At 48.3% G+C, this 23,135-nt stretch overlaps 1 protein-coding gene across 8 annotated transcripts in view; it reads left to right on the top strand.

Annotated features, from left to right (window-relative positions):
• The window catches only part of Tsc1 (tuberous sclerosis 1), a 47,956-nt gene extending 25,046 nt beyond the window's left edge, over positions 1-22,910 (top strand). For all 8 annotated transcript variants that reach the window (XM_013506601.1, XM_005408396.2, XM_013506600.1 and 5 more), the window contains 15 exons: positions 3,182-3,357; positions 4,083-4,198; positions 4,627-4,738; positions 5,042-5,160; positions 7,123-7,192; positions 8,091-8,195; positions 8,421-8,979; positions 10,157-10,200; positions 10,775-10,941; positions 11,821-12,003; positions 12,911-13,021; positions 13,718-13,840; positions 16,916-17,103; positions 17,188-17,349; positions 17,750-22,910. In XM_013506601.1, the coding sequence (XP_013362055.1) occupies positions 3,182-3,357; positions 4,083-4,198; positions 4,627-4,738; positions 5,042-5,160; positions 7,123-7,192; positions 8,091-8,195; positions 8,421-8,979; positions 10,157-10,200; positions 10,775-10,941; positions 11,821-12,003; positions 12,911-13,021; positions 13,718-13,840; positions 16,916-17,103; positions 17,188-17,349; positions 17,750-18,272 (2,758 nt within the window). In that variant the 3' untranslated portion in view covers positions 18,273-22,910. The remainder of the gene's footprint in view (positions 1-3,181; positions 3,358-4,082; positions 4,199-4,626; positions 4,739-5,041; positions 5,161-7,122; positions 7,193-8,090; positions 8,196-8,420; positions 8,980-10,156; positions 10,201-10,774; positions 10,942-11,820; positions 12,004-12,910; positions 13,022-13,717; positions 13,841-16,915; positions 17,104-17,187; positions 17,350-17,749) is intronic.
• Positions 22,911-23,135: the final 225 nt, after the last annotated feature.

Below are 23,135 nucleotides of genomic sequence, written 5' to 3'. Positions count from 1 at the left end.
TCCGTTTGCTCTGTTTAAATCTTTGAGGCTTTGGTAATCTGCTTATATATGTGCTGCTGAAGCAAGCACTGGTAATCTGCCGGTGTCTAGGGAGCGCTGGTAACTGCCCGTGTGTAGGGGGCGCTGGTAACTGCCCGTGTCTGGGGCTCTGTTCCCAGAGCTGAGTGACCTTGAGTGTTGTTGTTGGTTTATCTGAGCGCTGGTGGAGGTGCTGCGGTCAGTGTTGTTTTCTTGAGCTGGTCAGGTCTGTAGGAAAGAGTCTTCTGATCTCTAGCTAGTAGAGGTCTGTTTGCCACTGGGAAGAAGGCTGGCAGTGAGGAGGGCTCAGCGGTCTTGGCACTCTGAATGTGTATGTTCACTCATGCCCTTGTTTGGGAAGTACTCCTGACTGCTCTTCTGGAATCCCCCCTCTAGAAGCCCATTTTACTCTCTCCAGAGAGTAACCCTGATTTTTGGTGAGAAAAGAGCCATTGCCTGGGAGTGTACATTGGGAGAGGCCCTCCAGTGCTCAGTATGCCTCCCACAGTTTAACCCCGTCTGCTCGTTTGTTGTCCCCATCCGCTTGCCGCTCATCTGGGGCCTAGAAACTCTGGGTGCTATGAAATGTTCAGCATCTGAGCAGTCTGCGCTGACTTGTCACCTCAGCTGCCTAGGCTCCCTTCCCACGACTTACTCAGTCGCCATTTGCCTGTTGCTCTCCAGTTGCAAACACGTGTGGTGCCTCCCTTGTTCTCCTCTCTGTGGGTTCATATTTGAAAATAAACAAGTTTTTAGATGATGGGATTCGGGGAGTTGTTCAGTTGGGCATAGCTGTCCGACCTGCCTTACTTGCTTGGAGGCCGTCTCAGTCAGCTAACAGCTCCTCACGCTGAGGCCAGGCAGGCAGAGCATCTGGGTTTGGGAGAAAGCCTGACAGGAAGACAGACCAGCGTGAAGAGGAGAAAAGGGTACTAGAAACACTGCTGATAAGAAGAGCGGAGAAAGACACCGTGCTTGTGCCTAGATGGCACTGCAAAAGAGGACCATTCTGAGACTAAGGTGAAACTCTTGGAAATTAAAAATGACAGCCAGAGTAAACGTTTCAGCCACCGAATTGGAGATAGAACTGAGACTGTATGAGAAAGCTGAGCCAAAGGCTGGAAATGGGTGGTAGGAGAACAGATCCAGTGTGATCAGTGCAGAAGTCCAGCATGCAATTCAAGAAATTGTAGAAGACGTAAACACGTTCCGTGCAGCTGAAAGCTGTGCACCTCCAGAAGGGACTTACCTAACCCGTAGCTCCGTCAGTACAAAAAGTGCTAAGTCTCAGTATTGTCGATTTTCAGAATATCACAGAAATAAAGCTTTCAGGGATAGAAAACCAAAACACTTAATAAGGATCAGACATTAGGATGGTGTCAGCTTCTGAAACCTTTTTTAAAAATGAGAAAAAAATGTTTTCAACTTAGAATTCCGTATCCAGCCAAGCTACCTGACAGGTATGTGATACTTTCAGGTAGGCAAGGACCAGATGTATCCCAAGGTAGCCACAGGCATGTGTTGTACCGAAATGAGGGTAAAAGCTTGGAGGAAGAAGACACAGCGTTCGGGAAGCTGGGGACCTGGGTCAGGATCACAGGCGAGGAAGTGTCGGGATGACAGCAGCACAACAGCCTGTGGCCTGGGAAGCCCAGACTCCAGGAGGAGAGGGGCGAAGACTAAGACTGGAAGGTTTCTGCATTTCTTTATATGAAAGTTGTATTAGCCATTGTTACAGAGCTGCTAAAATAAGCTTAGGAAGAATTAGCAATACACAGAAAGCTGGGAAAAAGACAGACAAATAAAACTCCTGGACAAACCCAGCGAGAGGAAATGTTACTGCTCTGGCTCAGCCATGAGTAGCACCTGCATAGTCTGGGTAATGGTTGAAATTGATTTGAAAGTAACAACAATAGGGATTCACTTCTGAGAGCATTGTGTAGAGGGAAGAGTACGCTTGAGCGGGTGTTCGTATTTTAAATGTTCTGTGCGTTGTTAGGGCCTTTGTGGAACATTTGGCAAATACTAAAGAGATGAAAGAAGCAAATGAATATTGCCCCTGATTCCCGGCCCTTTTCTGGTTTGAACACTGAGGAGTGAACCCAGGGCCTTGCCAAGCAAGAGTCCTGACACTGAGCCATAGTGCCCCAGCCTCCCATTTGTTTCAGTTGGAATACTTAATGCTGTCAGATCTATTTGTGAGCACATCTCTAGGGAGTTTAAATTTATGATTGTACTCTAAGCACTTTACATCTTTTCATATTTTTAAATTATATTATTTTTTAAATCACCATTGTTAGTACAGCTTGTAATTTACAGAGAATAACACTAATCAGTTTTACAAACGTTATAGTCACAATAAAGAACATGTCCGTGGCCCCAGAGGTTCCTTTCTCCCCTTCCTCTGTGTTTGTCAGCACTGATGTGTTGAAAGCCTACTTTCGCAGTGGCATGCTAACACTGCTGCTGGAGAGGGTATTCCTCTGTCTTTGTCCTTCGGCTTGTTTCCTGCCTCTGTCACAGCTGTACTGTCCTGCAGGGCAGAACGTCATGATGTATGTCTTTCTGAGGAATAAATTACTGGAATAGAGCTGTGGTTCATACAGCAGAAGTCTCTGGGAAGTTCTTTAAATGATCTGTAGCCTGTGTGTTTCAGCACTAGCTCTGGTCTAAGAGTGGATTAGAAGAACCCTGAGGCTTTGACAGGGACCTAAGCTTCATCTGCCTCGTGCTTTCCAGTGCTCCCTGTGCCTCAATCACCTTGGTTCCAAGGAGATTTTCCCTCAGTGTCTGCTCCACAGTTTGTTACATTGAGGCTGTGCCCAGTCTTTATTGATGAACATTTTCTTTCAAATTAGTTTCTGTTAACTTGATCCAACCATTTAAGTAGGGAAAGTAGGGCCAGGGGTATAGCTCAGCGGCACAGTGCCTGCCTGGCAAACTGCCTGAGTTTGATTCCCAGTACCAAAAAAAAAAGTAGAGAAAGTATAGATTTGCAGGGTGAATGGCCAATTCTTTATTACTAGCACTGGGGTGGCAATGCTTTTACCTTGGGCCTTGCAGCTCTCGGCCCCAGGGCTGGCCCTGAGTCAGCCCTCTTAAGTGTGAGATGTGATTAAGTGGGTTTCCATTTGCTTTTCTTGACTTCCATTGCCTTTTCCAGGTGGAAGAAGTTAGAAACTCACGATGTTGTCATAGAGTGTGCCAAAATCTCTCTGGACCCTACCGAAGCCTCGTATGAAGATGGCTACTCTGTGTCTCAGCCGCTCTGCACCCGCTTCCCTCACCGTCCCGCAGACATCACCACAAGCCCTTATGTAGACACGCAGAATAGCTATGGTAAAAAGTGACTTTGGTTCTCAGCGCTCTTGCAACTTCGTCTCTGGAAAACATTGCTTATCTTTGTTTCCTAGAGCAGGGCTTAGTTTACTTCCTAGCAACTTTCCCCCAAATATTTTTTTATTTTTTTTGGTTTTTTTTTTCCGGTACCAGGAATTGAACTCATGACCTTGCACTTGCCAGGCAGGCGCTGTGCTGCTGAGCTAAATCCCCAGCCCCGTCCCCCAAATACTTTAAATTTGAATTTGCCTCCATTTTCTTCTGATGATTTTCTCCTTCAAGTTTAATTGTCCTTGATCTCCAGCCAGATCATGTGTGCACTGACTTGGCCATGCATTCTTGGTGTTTCACAAAGAAATGCGAGGCCCCGTGTCTAAGGAAATCTGTACTTTCAGGCATGTAGTGAGAGGCCTGCTGGGCTTAAAGAGTTTAGAGCTGGATTCATATTGGAATCTAGGCTTTCTCTGTAGGCTGTACCTGCTGACTGTCACCAGGTGCCCCTTCAGGTTATCAATATCAGACCTCCCTGAACTTCCTCTGCCAAAGAGCATTCAAAAAACCTTTTCTAGATGTTACTGCCTTAGACCCCAGGGCAGAGGGATACTCCTCAAACTTTAAAAACACAGATAATCGCGTGTTATAGGATGATCTAGAGGACTGTCGCTTTGTACCAGAACAATCTGAAACCCTATTCTGACCCCCTCTGCTCTTCCCTTTTCTTCCAGGGAATGCTACTTCCACCCCTTACTCCACCTCCCGGCCGATGCTCTTCAGTACGCCAGGGCAGCTAGCTCATTCTTTGAGTTTCCCATCGACACGGCCGTTACCTGAGCCGCCACAAGTATGGTGTCAAACAGTGTGCCTGTTTCCGCTCTGCCTCCTGGTGAAGCTGGGTCAGGATTCAGTGTGTGGTTGGGAGTGTTGCGCACTGCACATTTCAAGAGGCCCTGTTAAGGATAATTATCCCGAGAGAGAAATTTACTGTCGCCACATGGGCCATCTTGGGAGTCTAGATATACAAAATACAACTTGTCTTTTAATAAAGCTTTAACAAGATGCTTTTTTCCAGTTGAAAAGGTTAAATTTAAACAATATTAGATCTATACCTTGTGGAGAAAAACAGTATTAATTTGCCATTGCTGATGGGTTTTTTTTTTTTGTTTTCCTTCGGTACCGGGAACCGAACTCACGACCTTACGCTTGCCAGGCAGGCGCTTTGCCGCTGAGCTAAATCCCCAGCCCCGCTGATGGGTTTTATTTACTTCGCAGGCTACTCTTTGGAGCCCGTCTGTGGTTTGTGGTATGACCACTCCCCCAACATCTCCTGGAAATGTCCTACCTGATTTGTCACACCCATATAGTAAAGTCTTTGGCACAACTGGTATGTACGTCTTAGATGTAATGGTTGATTTTGCCTGCATTTCACAATAGAAGGAACTGTCTTTTAGATACCATAGTGAGTTTGGCGGCACTTGCATTACTGAATATTTTTTGACACTTAATGCAAACTTTTGGGGTTTTCAGAATGAGTAAAGTTGAACCTAGGGAAAAAAAAAGAGAGAGAGCTAAGTTCCCAGGATATTAACTCTGAAGCCTTATTTACAGTAATAGACCGAGAAAAGAACTGGCACTTTTTCTGATAGCTGTGCTCAGTTGATCTAGTATTTTACCCTCGTCTGAGCAGGTGGAAAAGGAACTCCCCTGGGAACCCCCGCAACCTCTCCTCCTCCAGCCCCACTCTGCCACTCGGATGACTACATGCACATCTCGCTCCCCCAGGTCGCAGCCACACACCCCCGGAAGGTGAGTCCCAGCTTGTCCGCTGTCCCTCTGCCTAAGCACAGTGACTTGCAAGCCTCACTTTGTGAACCCTAATTATGCCAGGTAGACTCCAACCCAAAGGTGATGGGTGTGAATCAGAGTGGTTTCGATAGCCTGATAGGCATGTGCAAGGGATGTTTGGGCCTCCCTTGGGGTCTTGAAACCCATGCAGGCGTCCATTAAGTCACACTTACCTTTACTATAAGCTGCTGTTGGCCCACTGCATTGGCATTTTCTCTGCTGCTGCAAAAACCTTGGTAGATGGCCGAGAGGTAGCCCCATTACACAGATCTACAGGTACCACACCATCCTGCTAGATACTGCATTCTCCCTTAAAAAGAGGAAAGAGCTGGGTATGGTGGCACTGTGCCAATAATCCCAGCCTAGGGAGGCAGTGGCAGGAGGATCACAAATTTGAGGCCAGCCTGGACTACCTAGTGGACCCTGTCTCAAAATAAATACATACAAACAAACAGGAAAGTAAAAAGTATGTATGCTAAATTAAGCAGTAGAGATTATTAATTTTATTAAATCTGGGCCCTTGAGAACATGGACATCTGATATTCTTTGTGACAAAATAGGAAACGTGTAAATAATGTTTATTGCATACCGAAGAATGGTGGTAGCTTCAGGCCCTTACGTAATTATTTGAATTGGAACTGAACTAGTTCCTTCTTTCATGGAACCCTAATTTTATTTGAAAGAAGAGGTAACTGACAAACTTGGGCATTTGCTAGGCACCTTCATTGTTTTGTTTTATTTTTTGGAAGAGGGGGAAAGTCTCCATGTAGCTCAGGCCGGCCTTGAATTCACTATTGTAGCCTAGGCTGGTCTCAAACTTTCAGCGATCCTCCTGCCTCGGCCTCCTGGGTGCTGGGATGACAGGCATGTGCCACCAGGCCCAGTTGCAGGTAGTTTCTTAAATAATGAATCACATGTCACTTCAGCATAAATAACTGACAGAATTTATTGCTGATAAAATTCAACTTTCAGATGAAAATTAGAAAATTAAGTCTTAATCTGCTACCCTGAGCTTGGTAGCTTTTATGATAAGATTGAGGTCCTCCTTCCCTCCCTCCCTCCTTCCTTCCTTCCTTCGCTGCTTCTTTCCTTCCTTCCTTCTCTTCTTCCTTCCTTCCTTTCTTTTTTTTTTCTTTCTTTCAAGGTTGAAGTCTTGGGAAGGAATAATTTTGATTTTTTTAAACATACAATGAAATGTTTCCACATTCAGGAAAACTAAATAACTTGTTGAACCAGTATTCTCTAAGTGTCCAGTGTATGACATTACAGAATCATGCCTAGATCAGAACTGCATTCAGGGTATAAAGTAGGCCAGTAAATTTTAACACAGCATGAAAAGTTATTTCATACAGTTTCAGATTCCATATTGTAACTAACTTTTAGGTAACTACCACTTGTCAGGTTTGGGTGTAGTATCAAAGATACAGTAATTATTTACAAGTGTATAGGAGGTCTGCGGACATGTTAACCTCAGAAGCACGTGTCTCTGGGGACCCGGGGTTTTCCACATCAGCCATCCTAACTACTGCAGCAGATCGAATGTAGGAACAGCTAGGAGAATCCAGCTGTCTTCATTAAGGCAGGTGGTAAAGAGTTCCCAAAAATGTGAAACAGTTTCACACTTCACTCTAGATTTATTACTTTTTGAAAAATATTTTTTCTATAAAAATGTTGTATGGATTAACAGGCAATACATTCGTTATTTTTAAGTCAATAAATATTTTAAAATATTTTTCAACTTCTAATACCGTAACAATTGACAGAGTTAACCACATAAACAGAGACTCTTGGGATTCTTAACATTTTTAAGTCTATAAAGGCAGTCTGAGAAGCACGGGACTTTTTCTAACAGTCTTTACAACGTGCTGGAGAAGGTGTGGAGCATGTTTCACTGTGTAATATAAACGACACTTGTCTTTTCAGGAAGAGAGAACAGAATCTACACGGCCATGTCTCCACAGACAACCCCATCTTCCGAATGACAGAGGATTAGGTAAAATCTCTGGGTAACATAGATCTTGATTGTCTCTTCACATTGGATTATATGTGTCCAAAGCAGAGTTAGGTGGTGCACACCTATAGTCTAAGGTTCTCAGGAGGCTGAGGCAAGACGCTTTCCTTAAGTAGGAGGATGTCTTGAGTTCAGGACCAGTGTGCAGTACAGTTAATACCCTGTCTCAGAAAGGGTAAAAACAAGGACACTGGAATACCACAGACCACTGATGTGTAGGGTTAGAAGCAAGAGAAATAAGTACTAGATTCTAAAGGTTAAACTAGTAATAACATCAAAAAAGTGTTTGAGATAGCTGGGTGTAGTGGTAGACACCTGTCATCTCAGCACCCTGGGAAGCTGAGGCAGGAAGACTGGAGGTTTGAGCCCAACCTGGGAGACTTAGCAAAATGCTATTTCAAAGTAAAAAAAAAAACTTCTTATGATGAATGTTGTCATTATGTACATTTAAAATTTACCAATAAAATAAAAAGTAAAACAAAAACCACCGAAGTTTTTTAAAAGGCTGGAAATACAGCTCAGTACAAAAGCCCTGGGCTCAATCCACATTACTACCATCCAAAACAAAAAAGAAGAAAAAACTCTTAAGCTGTTGCCCTCAAGTACCTCTTAAGTGTTTTAAGCAGGTAAACTACATGGTTTTATCTGTTCTTGAAGGCTGAGGCCTGGGAATTTTATTTTGTGTGGGTTATTTTTGGTAGCTTCAATGAGGTGATTTGTAATAGTTCGGCCTTCTGTAGTCGGCTCGGAGAGAGTCGTCCCCAGCCTCTGTCCAGTGGGAAGAATGATTGCAGCCGTTCTGTGTTACGCTCTAAGCCCTGTGCAGCTGCAGGGACCCGCCGGTGCGTCTCTGACCCGACTTCTCTCTGCTTCTCTTCAGAAGAGCTGGCCAGCACCAAAGGCTCCGTCACTCTGAGTGATCTCCCGGGGTTTCTAGGCAATCTGGCCTTGGAGGAAGACAGCATTGAAAAAGATAAGGAGGAAGGTGATGTATGTGGGATTCCTGTGAGACAGTGCGGCATGACCTCATTCTGTCCCAGAACTGAGATCTGGAGCCAGCTCAAAGGCTGACTTGGTTTTTCTTCTGCTGGGTAAACGGCAGGTGTTTAACAGGACCTGTGCTGGGTACAGGGATGCCCCAGGTACTCGGCACAGCTTAGGCCCTGCTGAGCATCCACTGATGCTTCCTTGTTTCCTGCTCTCCTTCCAGCTGCAATATCTAAAGAGCTTTCTGAGATCACTACCGCAGAGGCTGAGCCTGTGGTTCCTCGAGGGGGCTTTGACTCCCCCTTCTACCGAGACAGTCTCTCAGGTTCTCAGCGGAAGACACACTCGGCTGCCTCTGGGACCCAGGGCTCCAGCGCGAACCCTGAACCTTTACACTCCTCCCTGGACAAGCTTGGGCCCGACACACCAAAGCAAGCCTTTACTCCTATAGACCTACCCTGTGGCAGAGCTGACACCAGCCTTGCTGGGGACAGGGACCGCCAGACTTCCTTGGAGACCAACATCCTCACTCCCAGCCCTTGCAAAATTCCACCTCGGACGGGAGTGGACTTTGGAAGTGGGAAGCCTCCCCCGTATGACCATCTCTTTGAGGTGGCCTTGCCAAAGACTGCCTGTCACTTTGTCAGCAAGAAGACTGAGGAGCTGTTAAAGAAAGCAAAAGGAAACCCGGAGGAAGACTCCACACCCTCTACCTCCCCAGTGGAAGTACTGGATAGACTGATACAGCAGGGAGCAGACGCACACAGCAAGGAGCTTAGCAAGTAAGCCGGCCGTGTCCCCATGCGGGCCCTCCCAGTTCACTGGAAAGCACGCCCCACCTGAGGCTGGGAGCCCGACTCCCTCGTCCTGCTTGGCCCGGAGCGCGGTGCCCTTGTGTCACCAGACGTGCTGCCAGTGTGCTGCTTGCCCTGCGCAGGAGCGTGGCTTGTGCCGGGATGGCTCCAAGAGTGTCTGCCATGAAAGGACCTTTGCGGTGTAGACAGTTCCGTGTGCCACTGTCCTGTGAGGATGGAGAGTGAAAATGAGCACCTGCAGTTGCTCAGTAGAGCAGGGTTTGTGGTAGTGCTTGCCCCTCTAATTGCAGACTGTTCTATTAGATTTTGGTAATGTGGCTCACTGGGTAAAGAGCAGGTCACCAGCATTGTATGCAAGTTCAAATGGCCAAGTGGCCCCCTCCCACACAGGGTTCTTAGAAACCTGAGACACCAGTCACTCCTTCTTTTGGTACCCGTTTCCAGAGGGCTCTGGTTTGGGTCCTGTGCTATTTCTACATCAGTTCTTGGAGAAATGGTACTTTTTGTGTGTCTCCTATATACTATCTATCCCAAGGTGGAATCCAACAGGAATTATAAAATTTAAACTTCTCTTATTTTGGTGTTTTGAGACAAGGTCTTGCTATGTAGTTCAGGCTAGTCTTGAACTGACTGTGTAGCACAGGCTGGCTCAAATTTGTGTCAATCCTCCTGCCTCAGCCTTCTGAGTGGTAGGATTACAGACATGAGTCACCATGCCCAGCTAACCTCCCTCTTTTTAAATTAGATTTGGTATAATGGGTTAAAATAAGTGAACTGCTTTTTCTTAAATGTGGGTGAGAGTAGCTTCTCAAAGGAGAGCTCTCCCTGTGTATCCCATGGAGAGCAGGGAAGCAGCTCCTCGTCCTTGGAGAACTGACCTCAAGGCGCAGGCCACACTGAGGTAGGGGGTCGCACAGTAGGGCTGCTCCTCTTTGGATATCTGGCCATATGCAGTGGACTGCCTGCCCATTCAGTCCACTCAGGCCACACGTCCAATTCCATGTGCTCTCGGAGTTTCACATTTTCTTAGACCCTTGCGGATTCCAAGCACAAGTAAGTGACCTAACCTTGCTGCAGTTAAACGTCCAGATGAGTTTTTTCTAGATCAGATCAATAACTTCATTGTCCGAAACTTTACTTCTAGGTTGTCCTTACCCAGCAAGTCTGTCGACTGGACCCACTTTGGAGGTAAAGTTGTTACTTTGGCACCACATCCAGCCCCAGAGGTTCCTGCGTGCTTGTCCTTTTCTCTCCTTGAAGGAGGTGCCCTGTGGGAAACATCTCCCTTGGCCTGCCTCCAGCCAGCTTATCTGGTTGGCAAGGGGATCTCGAGTGTTGCGAAGTCAGCATTTCCTATTTTTGAAACATGCAAAGTACCACATGTTTGGAATAGAAGTGCAGCCTTCGTGCCAGGCCCCCCTAGAAAAGACCCAAGTTCTGTGAGTGTACTGAGAAGCTCCCTGGGGAAGAATGTAGCAGTTTGGGAGCAGCCAGAGGAGAGCCAGGGAATAGGGTGTGCGTGGGATCAGGTTTGTGGGGAGGGAGAATGGCTGTCAGAGTGCCCTCCTCACTGGCCCTTTAAATGGAGGCAGCTGGTACACGTCTCCTCCCTCCGAACAGTGGCTGCTGCTGGGACCCAGGTGGTCACCTGCAGAGTGGTTTGTGTCTGAAAGAACTGTGTTCCTTAGACCATTACAGGAGGGGGCTTCGTGGAGCCACGGGTAAAAGACATTTTTGCCATCTCCCTCTGCTTTCAAATCAGGCTCTCCTCCCTCGGATGAGATCCGCACCCTCCGAGACCAGTTGCTTTTACTGCACAACCAGTTACTGTATGAGCGCTTTAAGAGGCAGCAGCATGCTCTTCGGAACAGGCGGCTCCTCCGCAAGGTGATCAGGGCCGCGGCTCTGGAGGAGCACAATGCCGCTATGGTGAGGACATGGGCACACTGGCCTTGGTGTTCGTTTTGCTTTGTGTCAGCACGGAAGCTTGTAAAGAACAGCTGCCAAGTGAGGTCAGAGTTCTCGGTTCCAGCCCTGCTTGCTGGGGTGGCTGGGCCAGGCCACTTAGCCTGAGGTATAGCTGCAGATGGCTGGACCACAGAATTCCCTAGAAGCTCCCAGAAGCCGTGGGGACAAGGGACTTTTTCTGTTTGTTTGCTTGTAATTGGCTCTGATGACGAAAGGATTGAAAGGTAATTTTATTTCCTCAGATGTACAACCAGTTCCCCTAAAGCTATTTCATGTCATAGAATTGAAGTCTGTACCGTACTGCAGGAATAAAGCCAATGAGATTGGAAGTCAGAGTAGTAGCTTTACCAGTTATCTTAGAGAAAAAATTTGGCCTCTTGAAACCTTGTTACCAGTTCTATAAAGTGAACAATTGTAATAGCAGGACTGAGAAATCATGATAGTAGCACCTACTTTTTAAGTTCTGACACTTAAAAGAAATGACACCAGTAAGTACTTCTCTGTCCCTTGCATGGTACAAGTGTCCAGTAAATGTTCAGTGTTTTAGTGAACTTTATCAGGACCCTGTATTAGAAATCTTACTCTAGTGGTGGTGATTGAGACTTCTAAAAGCATAGGAAACAACTTGATCCCTGAGAAAAGCTCTTTACACAGTTTCAGTCCATTTGCTACTATGAAATTGGGCAAACCTTGACCGAAAGCCCAGTAAGACAGTCGTAAGATGTCAGCCTCTGGGGCTGTAGTTGCAGTTCTAGGTAGCAGGTAACTGTGGAGCAGGTTTATGGCTCACTGCCCATGTCGAAGGGCGGCTACAATAATGGCATCTCTGGTCTCTGTTAGAAAGATCAGCTGAAGTTACAAGAAAAAGACATACAGATATGGAAGATGAGTCTACAGAAAGAACAAGCCAGGTACAGTCAGCTGCAGGAGCAGCGTGACACCATGGTGACCCATCTCCACAGCCAGATCAGACAGCTGCAGCATGACCGAGAGGAGTTCTACAATCAGAGCCAGGAGTTACAGGTACAGACGGCAGGCCAGGCCCCGCCAGCAGAGAAGGCCTGTGAGCCACCGCAGGGTGGCAGGACTGCTTCTTAAATGTTGTCCCTTGGTCAGCTCACCTAAGACGAACACTTCACTCTCTGAGATCACAGCAGATAGATTTCAGGCACCTACCTCTCACTGAGGGCAGAAATTCCCCAGCTGTCTTAGTTCATAGCTGTCTTATATGCATTCACTGTGGAACCCGAAGAAACCCGTGACAATCCCACTCAGGAGGGAGGTCTAAATTCAGTGACTGTTAGTACAGTTTAATAGCTGTTTGAAAATAACATATATATATATATATATATATATATACACACTTAAATTTTTAAAAAATTTCTAGTAGCTGCAGTTACTAAAGCCATGAGTACTTGGTGGCACCACGACACAAATCTCAGCCTTGAAGTCAGAGTGGACAGTGACACCCTCATTTCCTGTTTCGTGCTGGTTTCTCATGGTCCTTTTGTACACAGCAGCCACCCAAAGCTCAGCTTTGCAGAGATAAGGCTTCATCCAGGCACAAGGCATGATCTAGAGCTGGGCCGTCAGCTGCCTCTAGCTAATTAGCAGTTCACATTATGTCCCATAGATGTCACTGTGTATCCCTCAAAAACATAAACCATCTCCACAGCGTCCCTGTGCATTTGCTTATAGTCCCAGGGCTCTTCAGCGTGCAGATTGGGAACTAAGGTCTTTTTCTTTTTTTCTAATTAAATAGTAAGTGACTTAGAAATCTACTGCAGCTTACTTTTTAAGACAAGTCAAATGCTGGTGACCCAGAATGGGAGAGTAGTTGAGGAGCTGGGCACTCCCAGTTCGGCGTGGGCTGGAGGCCGGGCGGGCTGGCGGTGCTGCCCTCGCTTCATGACCACATCTGTTTGTGCAGACAAAGCTGGAAGACTGCAGGAACATGATTGCGGAGCTTCGGGTGGAGCTGAAGAAGGCCAACAACAAGGTGTGCCACACGGAGCTGCTGCTCAGTCAGGTCTCTCAGAAGGTGAGCAGGGAGGGGCCGCTACCCTCACTGTCCCTCGGATGGGACGGCATATCACTGGAGCCGGGGGTCGGGTCCCAGCAGGGAGAAAGCCTGCCCACCTCGTCCTCAGAAGACATTTGGCAGTGTCAGATGTTTTTGGTGCTACCGGCAATTCGTGGCTAGGGGCCAGGATGGTGCAGAATATGCTCTAGTGTGTAGACTGCACCCCAGCACGGGGGTGGGCCGCAGGCCATGCATATCCCATGGAGCCCTTTCTCAGTACTTTGTGTGCATAAAAGTGAAAGTGTGCTAAGGTTTTTGAGCTGTGAGCCTCTCTTTTGGTATTGAGTGAACCTGCTGTGTACCATTTACTCAGCAACAGGTGAGTTTCTCTGGGGCTTCATCATGGACCTGACGTCCCTGCCGTGGTAGCCTTGTACCTGTCCATCTGCTATAGGTGTCCTGTGGTGGTCACCTTGACGTGGTCCATTTGTGCCGCTTCCCCTTTGCACAGCAGTTTTGAAGCCCATTTCTGCCCATTTCTGTTGTGCTTTGGGTGCCATCCTCCCTACCAACTACAATGGGGGCGGTTGGAAACCATGAGAGTTGCTTATTCTGCCCTAGTGTTGCCCTCCTGTGGTCCTGGCGGTTTCCTGTCTAACGCTCATCTCTAGTTTTGTGGAGTCAGACTTTTCACAGTCTGTGTATTTCGGTCAGCTCTCCAACAGTGAGTCAGTCCAGCAGCAGATGGAGTTCTTGAACAGGCAGCTGTTGGTGCTTGGGGAGGTCAACGAGCTGTATTTGGAGCAACTGCAGAACAAGCACTCAGACACTACCAAGGTATGTGGCACTTCGGAGGACAAGTTACAGACCCAGGTAGTGGGTCACATAGACCAGCTTTTGTGAGTTGTTCCTCAGAGATGGGGCCGTGTCCAGCACTCCTCTCCCTGGGCCTGCATAGGCACTGTCCAACTGTTGTGAGAGTGTGTATCCCCTTGCCAGGTGGCTCTGAAACAGAGTCAGATGTAAATAAACACCTGGTGGGATTGTTGAGGGATGATGTTTCTCTCTCTTCCTGTAGAAAGAGAAACATTCTGCTCAGGACCGTGGTTATGTCTTGGTCTGTACTGTGTATGTATCATTTTCTGAAAATTTTGAATCTAATTTCTGCTGATGGTCGTTCAGTCCTGGCAACAGGATGATCTTACGTTAATTAGTGCTTCACCGGTGGTGTCAGGACAGAAGTTCCAGTCACTTTATAAATAGCCTCGGGTAATGTTGGAGAACAAGTTTGGACTAGAATTTCAGTAGGAAATGCTTAGATGCTTTCTGTCACAGCTTCTTCATCACACACAGCCCTCTCTCCAGGATTTCTTCGGCTTATGCTTTGTAAAGTGTCTTTTGGACATGTAGACACCAAAAAATACCTTTTTTGGACTTGGCTCTCAGACGTCTCCTAGAGGGATCTAACATGTGCAACTTCGTAGACACTGGCAGTCATTGTGAAGGTAGAGTTGCTTTGGGTGAAGGAAGATGGGAAGCAGACCCAGGAGACCTCTGAAAGAGCTTGTGTGGGATGCTGCTGACGCTTCCCAGGAGAAGCAGAGATGGGAAGGCTCCTGTGGGCTGCTGTTGGGCATCCTTGGATGCTTTGGGACCCTGAGCAGCCACCTGCCCACTTTGGGACCTGTTTCATAATAAAACAAGGGTGGGGCTGCTGGCTCGTATTAGGGTGCCTTCACTTGTAGGCCACGTGAAGAACACAAGCCAAAATGGCTCACAATAAGGAATTTTACTGTTTCACTTGACAGGAAGTCCCGAGGCAGGCGAGTTCCAGGTTGTTCAGGTTGGCATTTGGGGACAGTACCAGGGAGCCAAACTCTTCGACTCTTCTGTACCGCCCTGCCCATCCTGTCAGCTTTGTCTCCAGGCCAGCTGTTTCCATGCTGTTAGGTAGCGCCCGAGATAAACTGTTCTGGGCGGATACCTGGTGTCTTGAAGAGGAGAGCGTCTCTTCTGGGTCTCGCTCAGCAGGGAGGCCTTTCCCAGAATCCTCTACATACTTTACATGTCTCTCGTTGGCCAGGATTGAGTTATGTGCTCATTAGTATCCATCTTCACCTGAAGCCAGCTAGGCTTTGCTGCGGTGCCTGTGCTAGGGTTGGTCTTGTTCAGGCCAGCAGAGGAGGGGTAGGTGTCTGAGAATCAGGCAGGATGGCCAGTTGGCTGGTGAGGTTATTGTGAACTCATGGACCTTCCTGATGCAGTTCCTTGGATGACTAGCCATAAAAGAAACACATAAAGAAAACACATAAAGAAACAAATAAATCCCACAGCTCCACTGTGTCCCTTACGTAGAATGGCATAGTACTTGCTTATTATGACCCACACATATCCTGTGCACTTTGATCATGTCTAGATTACTTAATAGCTACTGAATGTGCTAGGAAATAGCTGTCATGCTGTATCGTTGAAGAAGAGTGACGAGAAAGTCTGTGAATCAGTAGAGACTGTTTACTTTTGACCATTTTTCATCTGTAGTTGGCTAACACCATGCATGTGGAGGGCTGCCTGCTGTTGCTTGTGACCCACGTCAGACATGTTGTCCTCACCTGTGCTGATGTCGGCGCTGCTTAACACGGCCGGAATGGCCACACAGTCTCACGGTGGCCGGAGCTTCAATCCGTTGCAGTCTGTACCCTTGAAACTTGTGTTTAGTGGTCAGTTTTAAGGCCAGGAGCCTTCATGAAAGTTCACCGCCTTGCACTTTGTGGTTTGCTACCTTTTTAAAACAGCAAACATATGGCTATGAATTTTATGTTATATACATTTTACCGTAGAAATCACGCATATGTAACACTTGTTAGAAAATTACCCTATCCACCCATTTTCTGCACATTAGTGTACACCTGTCCTGAGTTTCAAGCTGCAGGGAGGCCGTCCACCTGGGCGTGATTGACAGATCTCATAAGGGGATCCAGCCTGCACACGCTGCTTCTGCAGATCTGCTCCATTCCTGTTGCCTTCTCTAGCTCTGCCTCAGCTGCTGTTAGGAGAGCAGGAAAAATAAAGTAGCAAATAACCCACAGTGCCACTATTGTATCTGTGAACATGGGCGCATATCACTAGGTATGTTGGAATGTGTTTGCATGGTTGAGTGTTATGTAGTCTGCTTTTGTAACTTTTACCAGTGCCATCTCCTTTCTAACAGCTTACAGATATAAAATGTACTTCATATAATTGTTTCCCTGACAAGGTGTTTCCAGTTCTTAGCTTGTCTTTGTTACTCTTCTCTGATTGCTAAGACAAAACACCCCACACCCAGAATTAAGGAAGGAAAAGTTTATTTAGCTCACAGTTTGTACAAGTTTCAGTCTGTAATCAGCTGGCTCCAAGGCAGGGTGGCATGGCACAGGGGCAACATTTCAAGGTGGCAAAAGACAGCAAAAGCAACAATAGCAAAAGGAGAGGTGAAGCAAGCCTTTTTCTTCCTTATATTGTATGCAGGCTACTCCCCCTCAGGTGGATGTAGCACTCACACTATCTCCCTGCCCTCCCCTTGCACAGGTTCAGGATGTTTACAAATGGAGAACCCTGACCACACCCGTCACTTAGTTAAGCTTCTAAACTTTTCAGTTCTCAAGTTGACACAATGTGTCAGCCATTACATGGCTCTTGCAAATACACTGAGGGTTATTTTTGTACAAAGTGTCTACTCACTGTTCAGGTTATTTCCTTCGGGTTAACCTTCAGGGAAGTTTCTAGGTTAATACCTAACCAGGTTACTCTCCAGAAAGTTGTACTTGCTTGTATTTCTACTGCTGGGATACTAATGTGCCCTCTTAAAGCTTAGGACATCTTTTCAAAGTGGATATGTGTGTTCGTTTTCTGTAAGTACTAACTGCAATCTCTTAGGAAGTGGAAATGATGAAAGCTGCTTATCGGAAAGAACTAGAAAAAAACAGAAGCCACGTTCTCCAGCAGAATCAGAGGCTTGATACCTCCCAGAAACGGATTTTGGAACTGGAATCTCATCTGGCTAAAAAAGACCACCTTCTTCTGGAACAGAAGAAGTACTTGGAGGATGTCAAGGCCCAGGCAAGGTAACTTTCACAGGAAAGGTTTGGGCAGTGAGGGGCTCCACTAAGTGGGGCTTCCCATCTTCTGGGTGGCTCTGTGTCTTTCAGAGGACAGCTGCAGGCAGCGGAGAGCAGGTATGAGGCTCAGAAAAGGATCACTCAAGTGTTTGAGTTGGAGATCTTAGACTTGTACAGCAAGTTGGAGAAAGACGGCCTCCTGCAAAAGCTCCAAGAGGAAAAAGCAGAAGCAGCAGAAGCCGCAGAAGAAAGGTAAGGGCCAGGAGCTGTACCTGGCCCGATGATGAAGCTGCTAGTAGCAGAGCTGGGAGTGTGTGGCATGACATTGGAAGTGGCAGTTGCGGCCTGTCAGGGCCTTAGCGTGCTCTTTCAGAGAACTACCCTGACTCTCCTTTCCTCTCGGTATCCAGTGGTCCTCCCACCTCCACTTCTGGCTTGTGTTGTACGGCCTGCCATTCACACTACAGATCGCCATCCAGGATTCCCCATTGTAACTGAGGTCTCTCTGTGCCTCTTGCTTGGCTTTGATGTTACACAGCAGAGCAGGCCAGTGGAGTTCAGGTTCAGTGGGAGTGAGTACCCGTCTAATTCCACATGTTTCACACATGGATGTCAGAGTCACCAACTCCTTTTTCCTCCTGATTTTTTGTAGGCTTGACTGTTGTAACGATGGCTGCTTGGATTCCACGGAAGGGCACAATGAAGAGGCATCTGGGCACAATGGTGAGACCAAGACCCCCAGGCCTGGCGGCACGCGGGGGAGTAGTGGAGGCCGAGGAGCCGCAGGCGGTGGCAGCAGCAACAGCAGCAGCGAGCTGTCCACCCCGGAGAAACCCCCAAGCCAGAGGGCAGGCCCCTTCAGTCGGAGGGAAGCCACCATGGGTGAGCCCAGCCCTGGCATCCCAACCGTCGGTTCACTGCCCAGTTCAAAAAGCTTTCTGGGCATGAGGGCCCGAGAGTTGTTTCGAAACAAGAGTGAGAGCCAGTGTGATGAGGACGGCACCGCCACCTGCAGTCTCTCTGAGAGCCTAAAGACGGAGCTGGGCAAAGACTCGGGTGTGGAAGCCAAGACTTCTCTGAACCTAGACGGCCCACACCCTTCCCCCCCGAGTCTGGACAGTGTTGGACAGCTTCGTATCATGGACTACAATGAGGCTCACCACGAACACAGCTAAGGGGGAGATCAGTCAGTGTTAACGCGCGTCTTGTTGGCATAGAACAGGAGGTGTGAGTGCGTGTTCAAGGCGTTCCCGTCTCCAGAGTTTGAGTGGTTATTCACGCATGGAAGTGGGAGAGAGGTCTTTTGACATCTGACCGAATGTGGAACGGTTTTCAGATCTGGCATTGAAATGCCTCTTCACCTTCCCCTCACCCTTGCCCCTAAACCTCTCATTTACCTATCAGTGTGTAATAATCGAGGGCCAGTTGGTGTTCCTCAGTAGCTTTATTTTCTTCCTTCTCCCCAAAATGGTTGCGTCCTTTGAACCTGTGCAATATGAGGCCAAATTCCACCTTGGAGTCTGACACCACTCTGCTTTCCTGAAGCTCAGGTCGCTGGGCAGTTCTCGGTTAGACCAGGCGGTTGGTAGCATTGCAGGTAAGTCCGGTCTGTCCCTTGAGTGAGGGTATAGCCTGCAGAGCTGATTGTCTTTACACGAAAGTATCTGTGGGAGACTTTCCCATGTTTTTTGGTCCTGAAGTTCAGCATCTGCAGCAGCGGATCTAGAAAATAATGGTTCATTCATTCTTCCGTTCCTTTGGCGGTTCTGATACGCTTGGAGGGTGTTGTGTGTGAACGAGCACCTGCTGTTTCACAAGTGCACTGGCACTGTGGAGGCCACACTTCCTCGTCCTTTGGGAAAGCTCTTGTCCCTCCTTCCCCCACTACCTCTTATTTATTTGGTGTTTGCTTGAATGCTGGTACCATGCTGAGCCCAGGCAGGTGCGGGGGCAGCAAGCTTGTGCCCCCAGGTGGCAGGAAGGTCACTTGGAGGGGTACCAGGAGCTCTTGCAAGGGGAGCTGCACCTTTTGGCCGCTGTCATCTAGCTGAGTCCCTGGTTTAGCCCTTTGGTCTGGCTGCCTTCCCTTGAGTTCCCTGCACCTCATGTGTGTCACCTGCTCCGTGACGCCGCAGCAGAGAGGCCATGAAGGTCCAGAGTTTCTTCAGAGCTTACATGACCCATTTTTCAGGCTGGGGTTGCCTCACTACTGTTAGTCAGTGCTGAGTCACCAGAAGGTAGCAGCTTTTTTCACACCATTTATAACTTCCAAGGCTGGCTCTCTCAGGAGCTTGATGTCACCCTGTCCCACATCAAGAATGGCAGAGCAACCAAAAGCAGAGTCCGGGACAGAGTCGGCAGAGGCCGACTGCCTGTACCCACTGGGCTGCCCCACACGGACATTAGAGGTGACACCAATCAGACACTGGTGTCGTAGGGAATCCAAACCCAGCAAATGCTCCTGAATAGATGCCGGAAGCCTAAGAGCTGGTGTCTGGTATTCCAGCCCAGCCCAGGAGAAACTTGGCAGAAAAGAGCCCTGTTTCTGTTCTTTCAGAGAAAAGGGTTCAACCATGAAGAAAAAGAACCCAGTGGTACGAAATCGTAACTGTCTGTGGAAGCTTCCTGCACACGAGGGGACAAGTCTTCTCTTTTTTTAAGTGTGTGGCTAGCATCCCTGGCTAACAGGAACAAACCGTTGGAGACTCTGTGTTACCACCGTGATAGTGGTGAAGACCTGCTGGGGACAGGACTTGTGGTGTGACTGACCAACACCCAGCCTGAGGGAGGGCGTGGCCCTGCTGCCTCAGCCCCACGGCTGGTGGCTGTCTGCATGAAGCACCAGCAAGGCCACACTTCTAATCCAGCTTCATCCAAAGGAAAGCTTACAGTCCAGTACGTCCTGGCTTCCTGGTTCCGTATTGGAGAAGGACAACATGAACAAATTCAGAACAAGAAGGAAATGTTACAGATTAGCTATTGAAATCAGTTTGAAATACTTTTCCCCTCCTGAAATCTAAGAGATCTGTGCCACAGAACAAAGATACAGGCACTTGCGGCAAAGCCTTTACCTTAACTAGCAAAGGAAAATGTAAGAAAGAAAAATTGATTTTGAAGACAGATTGTGAACTACAGGGAAGGAATGACGCAGCGTGGTCACATGGAGGCTCTGCGGTCTGCTTGGGTGCTCGGCACATCTCCACCCCAGCGGGCCGTCTACCCAGCTTTCCAGCCCGGCGGGCCCAGTGTGTTTGTGCTCACACCTCTTTATGTTTTAGGAGGCCATAGTTTTATTTAACTGAGCTGCAGAGGTTGATACTTAGAGCCATGGTGAAGTTGCTCTACTGAAAACGTAGGCTTTTATGTTGCAGAGGACCCAGTGTCGATGGTAGAGCATGCTCTGGTCTTGGAAGTGGTAGACCCGCCAAGACTTCATGTGCTGCTGGATACTGCGTCACTCGCTGGTGCTGCAGGCAGGTGTTGGGAGGACAGAAAGGCGATAGGTAGGAGCAGAACTCCGGAGGCGAATGAGGTCTGCACAGGGGCGTGAGAACAGCTCGTGGGACAGGCAGCGCCTATCTTGACACTTACAAGCCTAGGGTCTGTCCTGTTGGGACTGGGCGGCCTCCATCCTAAGTCACTGTGATCCCGCATTGTGAGGGCTGAGATGCCTAACTCTTACTCCTCCTGACACCAGCCAGGGTCGGCAGGGCTGCAGGGAGCCTAGGTCTGTGTCTCATTCAGCATGAAATCTGTTTAGAAAGAAGTGCAGCGGTATTGTCTGGGGCGTGTGGGGGAGGAAGGAAAAGGAGTAGGAAGGTATAGAGGAAATGAGCTCCTGGAGCTGCTCCAGGAAATACATGCATCTCGGATAGAACCTTCGTGGGGTTTTAAGAAGCTCCTGATAAGGCTGCGCCATTAAATCTGTAAAAATCATTACTGTGGAACTAGAGAAATATATGGTGATGAATATAAGAAAGAAACGAAAGGGTGGTGTTGGGGTCATTTCTTGGCTCCAGAGGTTCTAGGAGGAGCCCTTGGAGGTGAGTGCTCAGACAGTGTCACTAAGGCGGCCAGTGACTTCTCTATGTTTGCTGTGGCTTCCAGGAGCAGGTGCTGCCTGGCTGCTGGGCATGGGCTGCAAAAGACACTTGCTGTATATGATGTGGTCAGGGGCCGGCGGCCCAAACCACTCTTAGAATGTACTTTGTGAGCCCAGGCAAAGCTTCTGGAAGCCACTGACAATTAGAAAAACTAGCTTCCTCCTAACCTTCCCACCACAGTCAGAGGCCAGAACTGCCCTGGGCAAAAAAAGCAACCAACCCCCAGACAGCATTAGCAGCAGCTTGTTTGCAGTGCTCTCGTTACGAAAGGTGGAAACTGAGCCATGGTCCAGAGAGAGGGTGCAGTGGCTGTGTGGGGAAAGCACCCGTGGCCGGACCACAGAACTCAGACTGGCATTGGGGGTAGAAAAGTGGGTACATGTTTCTGTGCCAACAGTAAAACGAGTGTGCTATGGCCAGCTGATGGAAATGTCCACCAAGTACCAGGACCTACCACTTGCGGCCAGTCAGAACTGGAGGCCAGACGGAAGTACCAGGAGGGGACGCCTGGTGTTTCTCGCTGAGCACAGAGGGAGTGGGAGGTAGTGTGGACAGGCTGGGGAGCTTGGGCACAGTGCCTGGCCCAGCCCCACTGGAGAGGCCTGCCCCGCTGGAAGCCAGCGCAGGGTGCAGAGCCCTGGGCCACACCTCACACTCTGCAAGGTGCAGGCTCTGAAAGGGCCCTCCCTGAATGTTGGGAAACTAACCCAGTCTGAGAAGGACCATGGATCTGTTTACATCTACATCTAGAGCTCTGTGACACAGGCCCCTCCCCCAGACTGCTGCAGTCATCGATGGCACTCGAGCTTTTCTCATAGGTGAAAGAGCAAGTTTAGGTCAGGGCCTGGCCCTGACACTGCTCCCGAGATCCTTAGCCCGTGTGGCTTGTTTTCTCATCTGAGACTCCCAATGAGCTCGGGGCAGCTGGTGTTTCCATGGTTGCCTTGCAGTCCTGCAGTCTGTAAATGCTCACGTGAGACGAGTGGCTGCAGCTACACGGGAGCCCCCTCCCAGTTCCCTGCAGCGCACCCCCCCCCCCGCCAACTCCCCAACCACTTTTGGCTTTGAGATGAGTTCGTGAAGCCCAGGGAGATTTGCTGCCCTTCGCGGTGCTGCCCCGTTCTCCTCGGTCTGGGGGAAGGAGGCTGGGGGACCGTTAGAGGAGGTCTTTCAGAGGAGACCCCAGGACCCCACACACTTGCACAGTGTTGGACGGGAGGGTGTGGTGCTGTGTAGCACATACTCTGGCTCATCAGAGAGGCAGCCAGGCATTTTGCACTAAGAAGAATCAGTGATCTCTCTTTAGAAAACGCCTGTGGACCACAAATACATTACAGAGGAACAGGTTTTGCTAAGCTAAAATCTAGTTTTATAACTCAATCATGGATGAACCATATGTGGGTAACTTGCAGTTTAAAGGGATCTCATCAGTGAAAAGAACTTGATTTTTTTAAACAGACTGCTTTTAGTTAAATGGAAGAAAGTCACTTCTTGTCAGAAGGTTTAAACTTTCCTGCCTTGATCTTAAAAGCATGTCAAACAGTCCACATCAGATGCCATAAATATGAATTACAAGAGAACATGGTACAATCTCAGTGAATGGGAATTGGAATCAGAAGGGTTTGCTGTCTTTCTTAGGATGTTCTGAAATGTCGAGGCAGTTGCTTGTGTTTAACTGTGAACAAATAAAAATTTATTGTTTTGCACTACTCTCCTGCGTTGACATGGCTTATGCTGGCCTCGAGGGGGTGGGGGTGTGGTAGGTGAGGTAGGGGATCAGCCAAAGACGCACACCAGCGTGGGTCTGGGAGTTACCTGGGGTGCCTGGAGGAAGGTGTGGACAAGCGTGGGCTCTGGATTTAGTCCCTAAGAGGCTTTATGTGCTGGTAAAGTAGTGACACCCAAGTCTCTGCCTCAAATATTCACTTTTTCCCA

Source organism: Chinchilla lanigera, unplaced genomic scaffold (genome assembly GCF_000276665.1).
Source record: "Chinchilla lanigera isolate Chin_1 unplaced genomic scaffold, ChiLan1.0 scaffold00112, whole genome shotgun sequence".
Classification (NCBI taxonomy): domain Eukaryota; kingdom Metazoa; phylum Chordata; class Mammalia; order Rodentia; family Chinchillidae; genus Chinchilla; species Chinchilla lanigera.
This window is presented reverse-complemented; position numbering and strand designations above follow the sequence as displayed.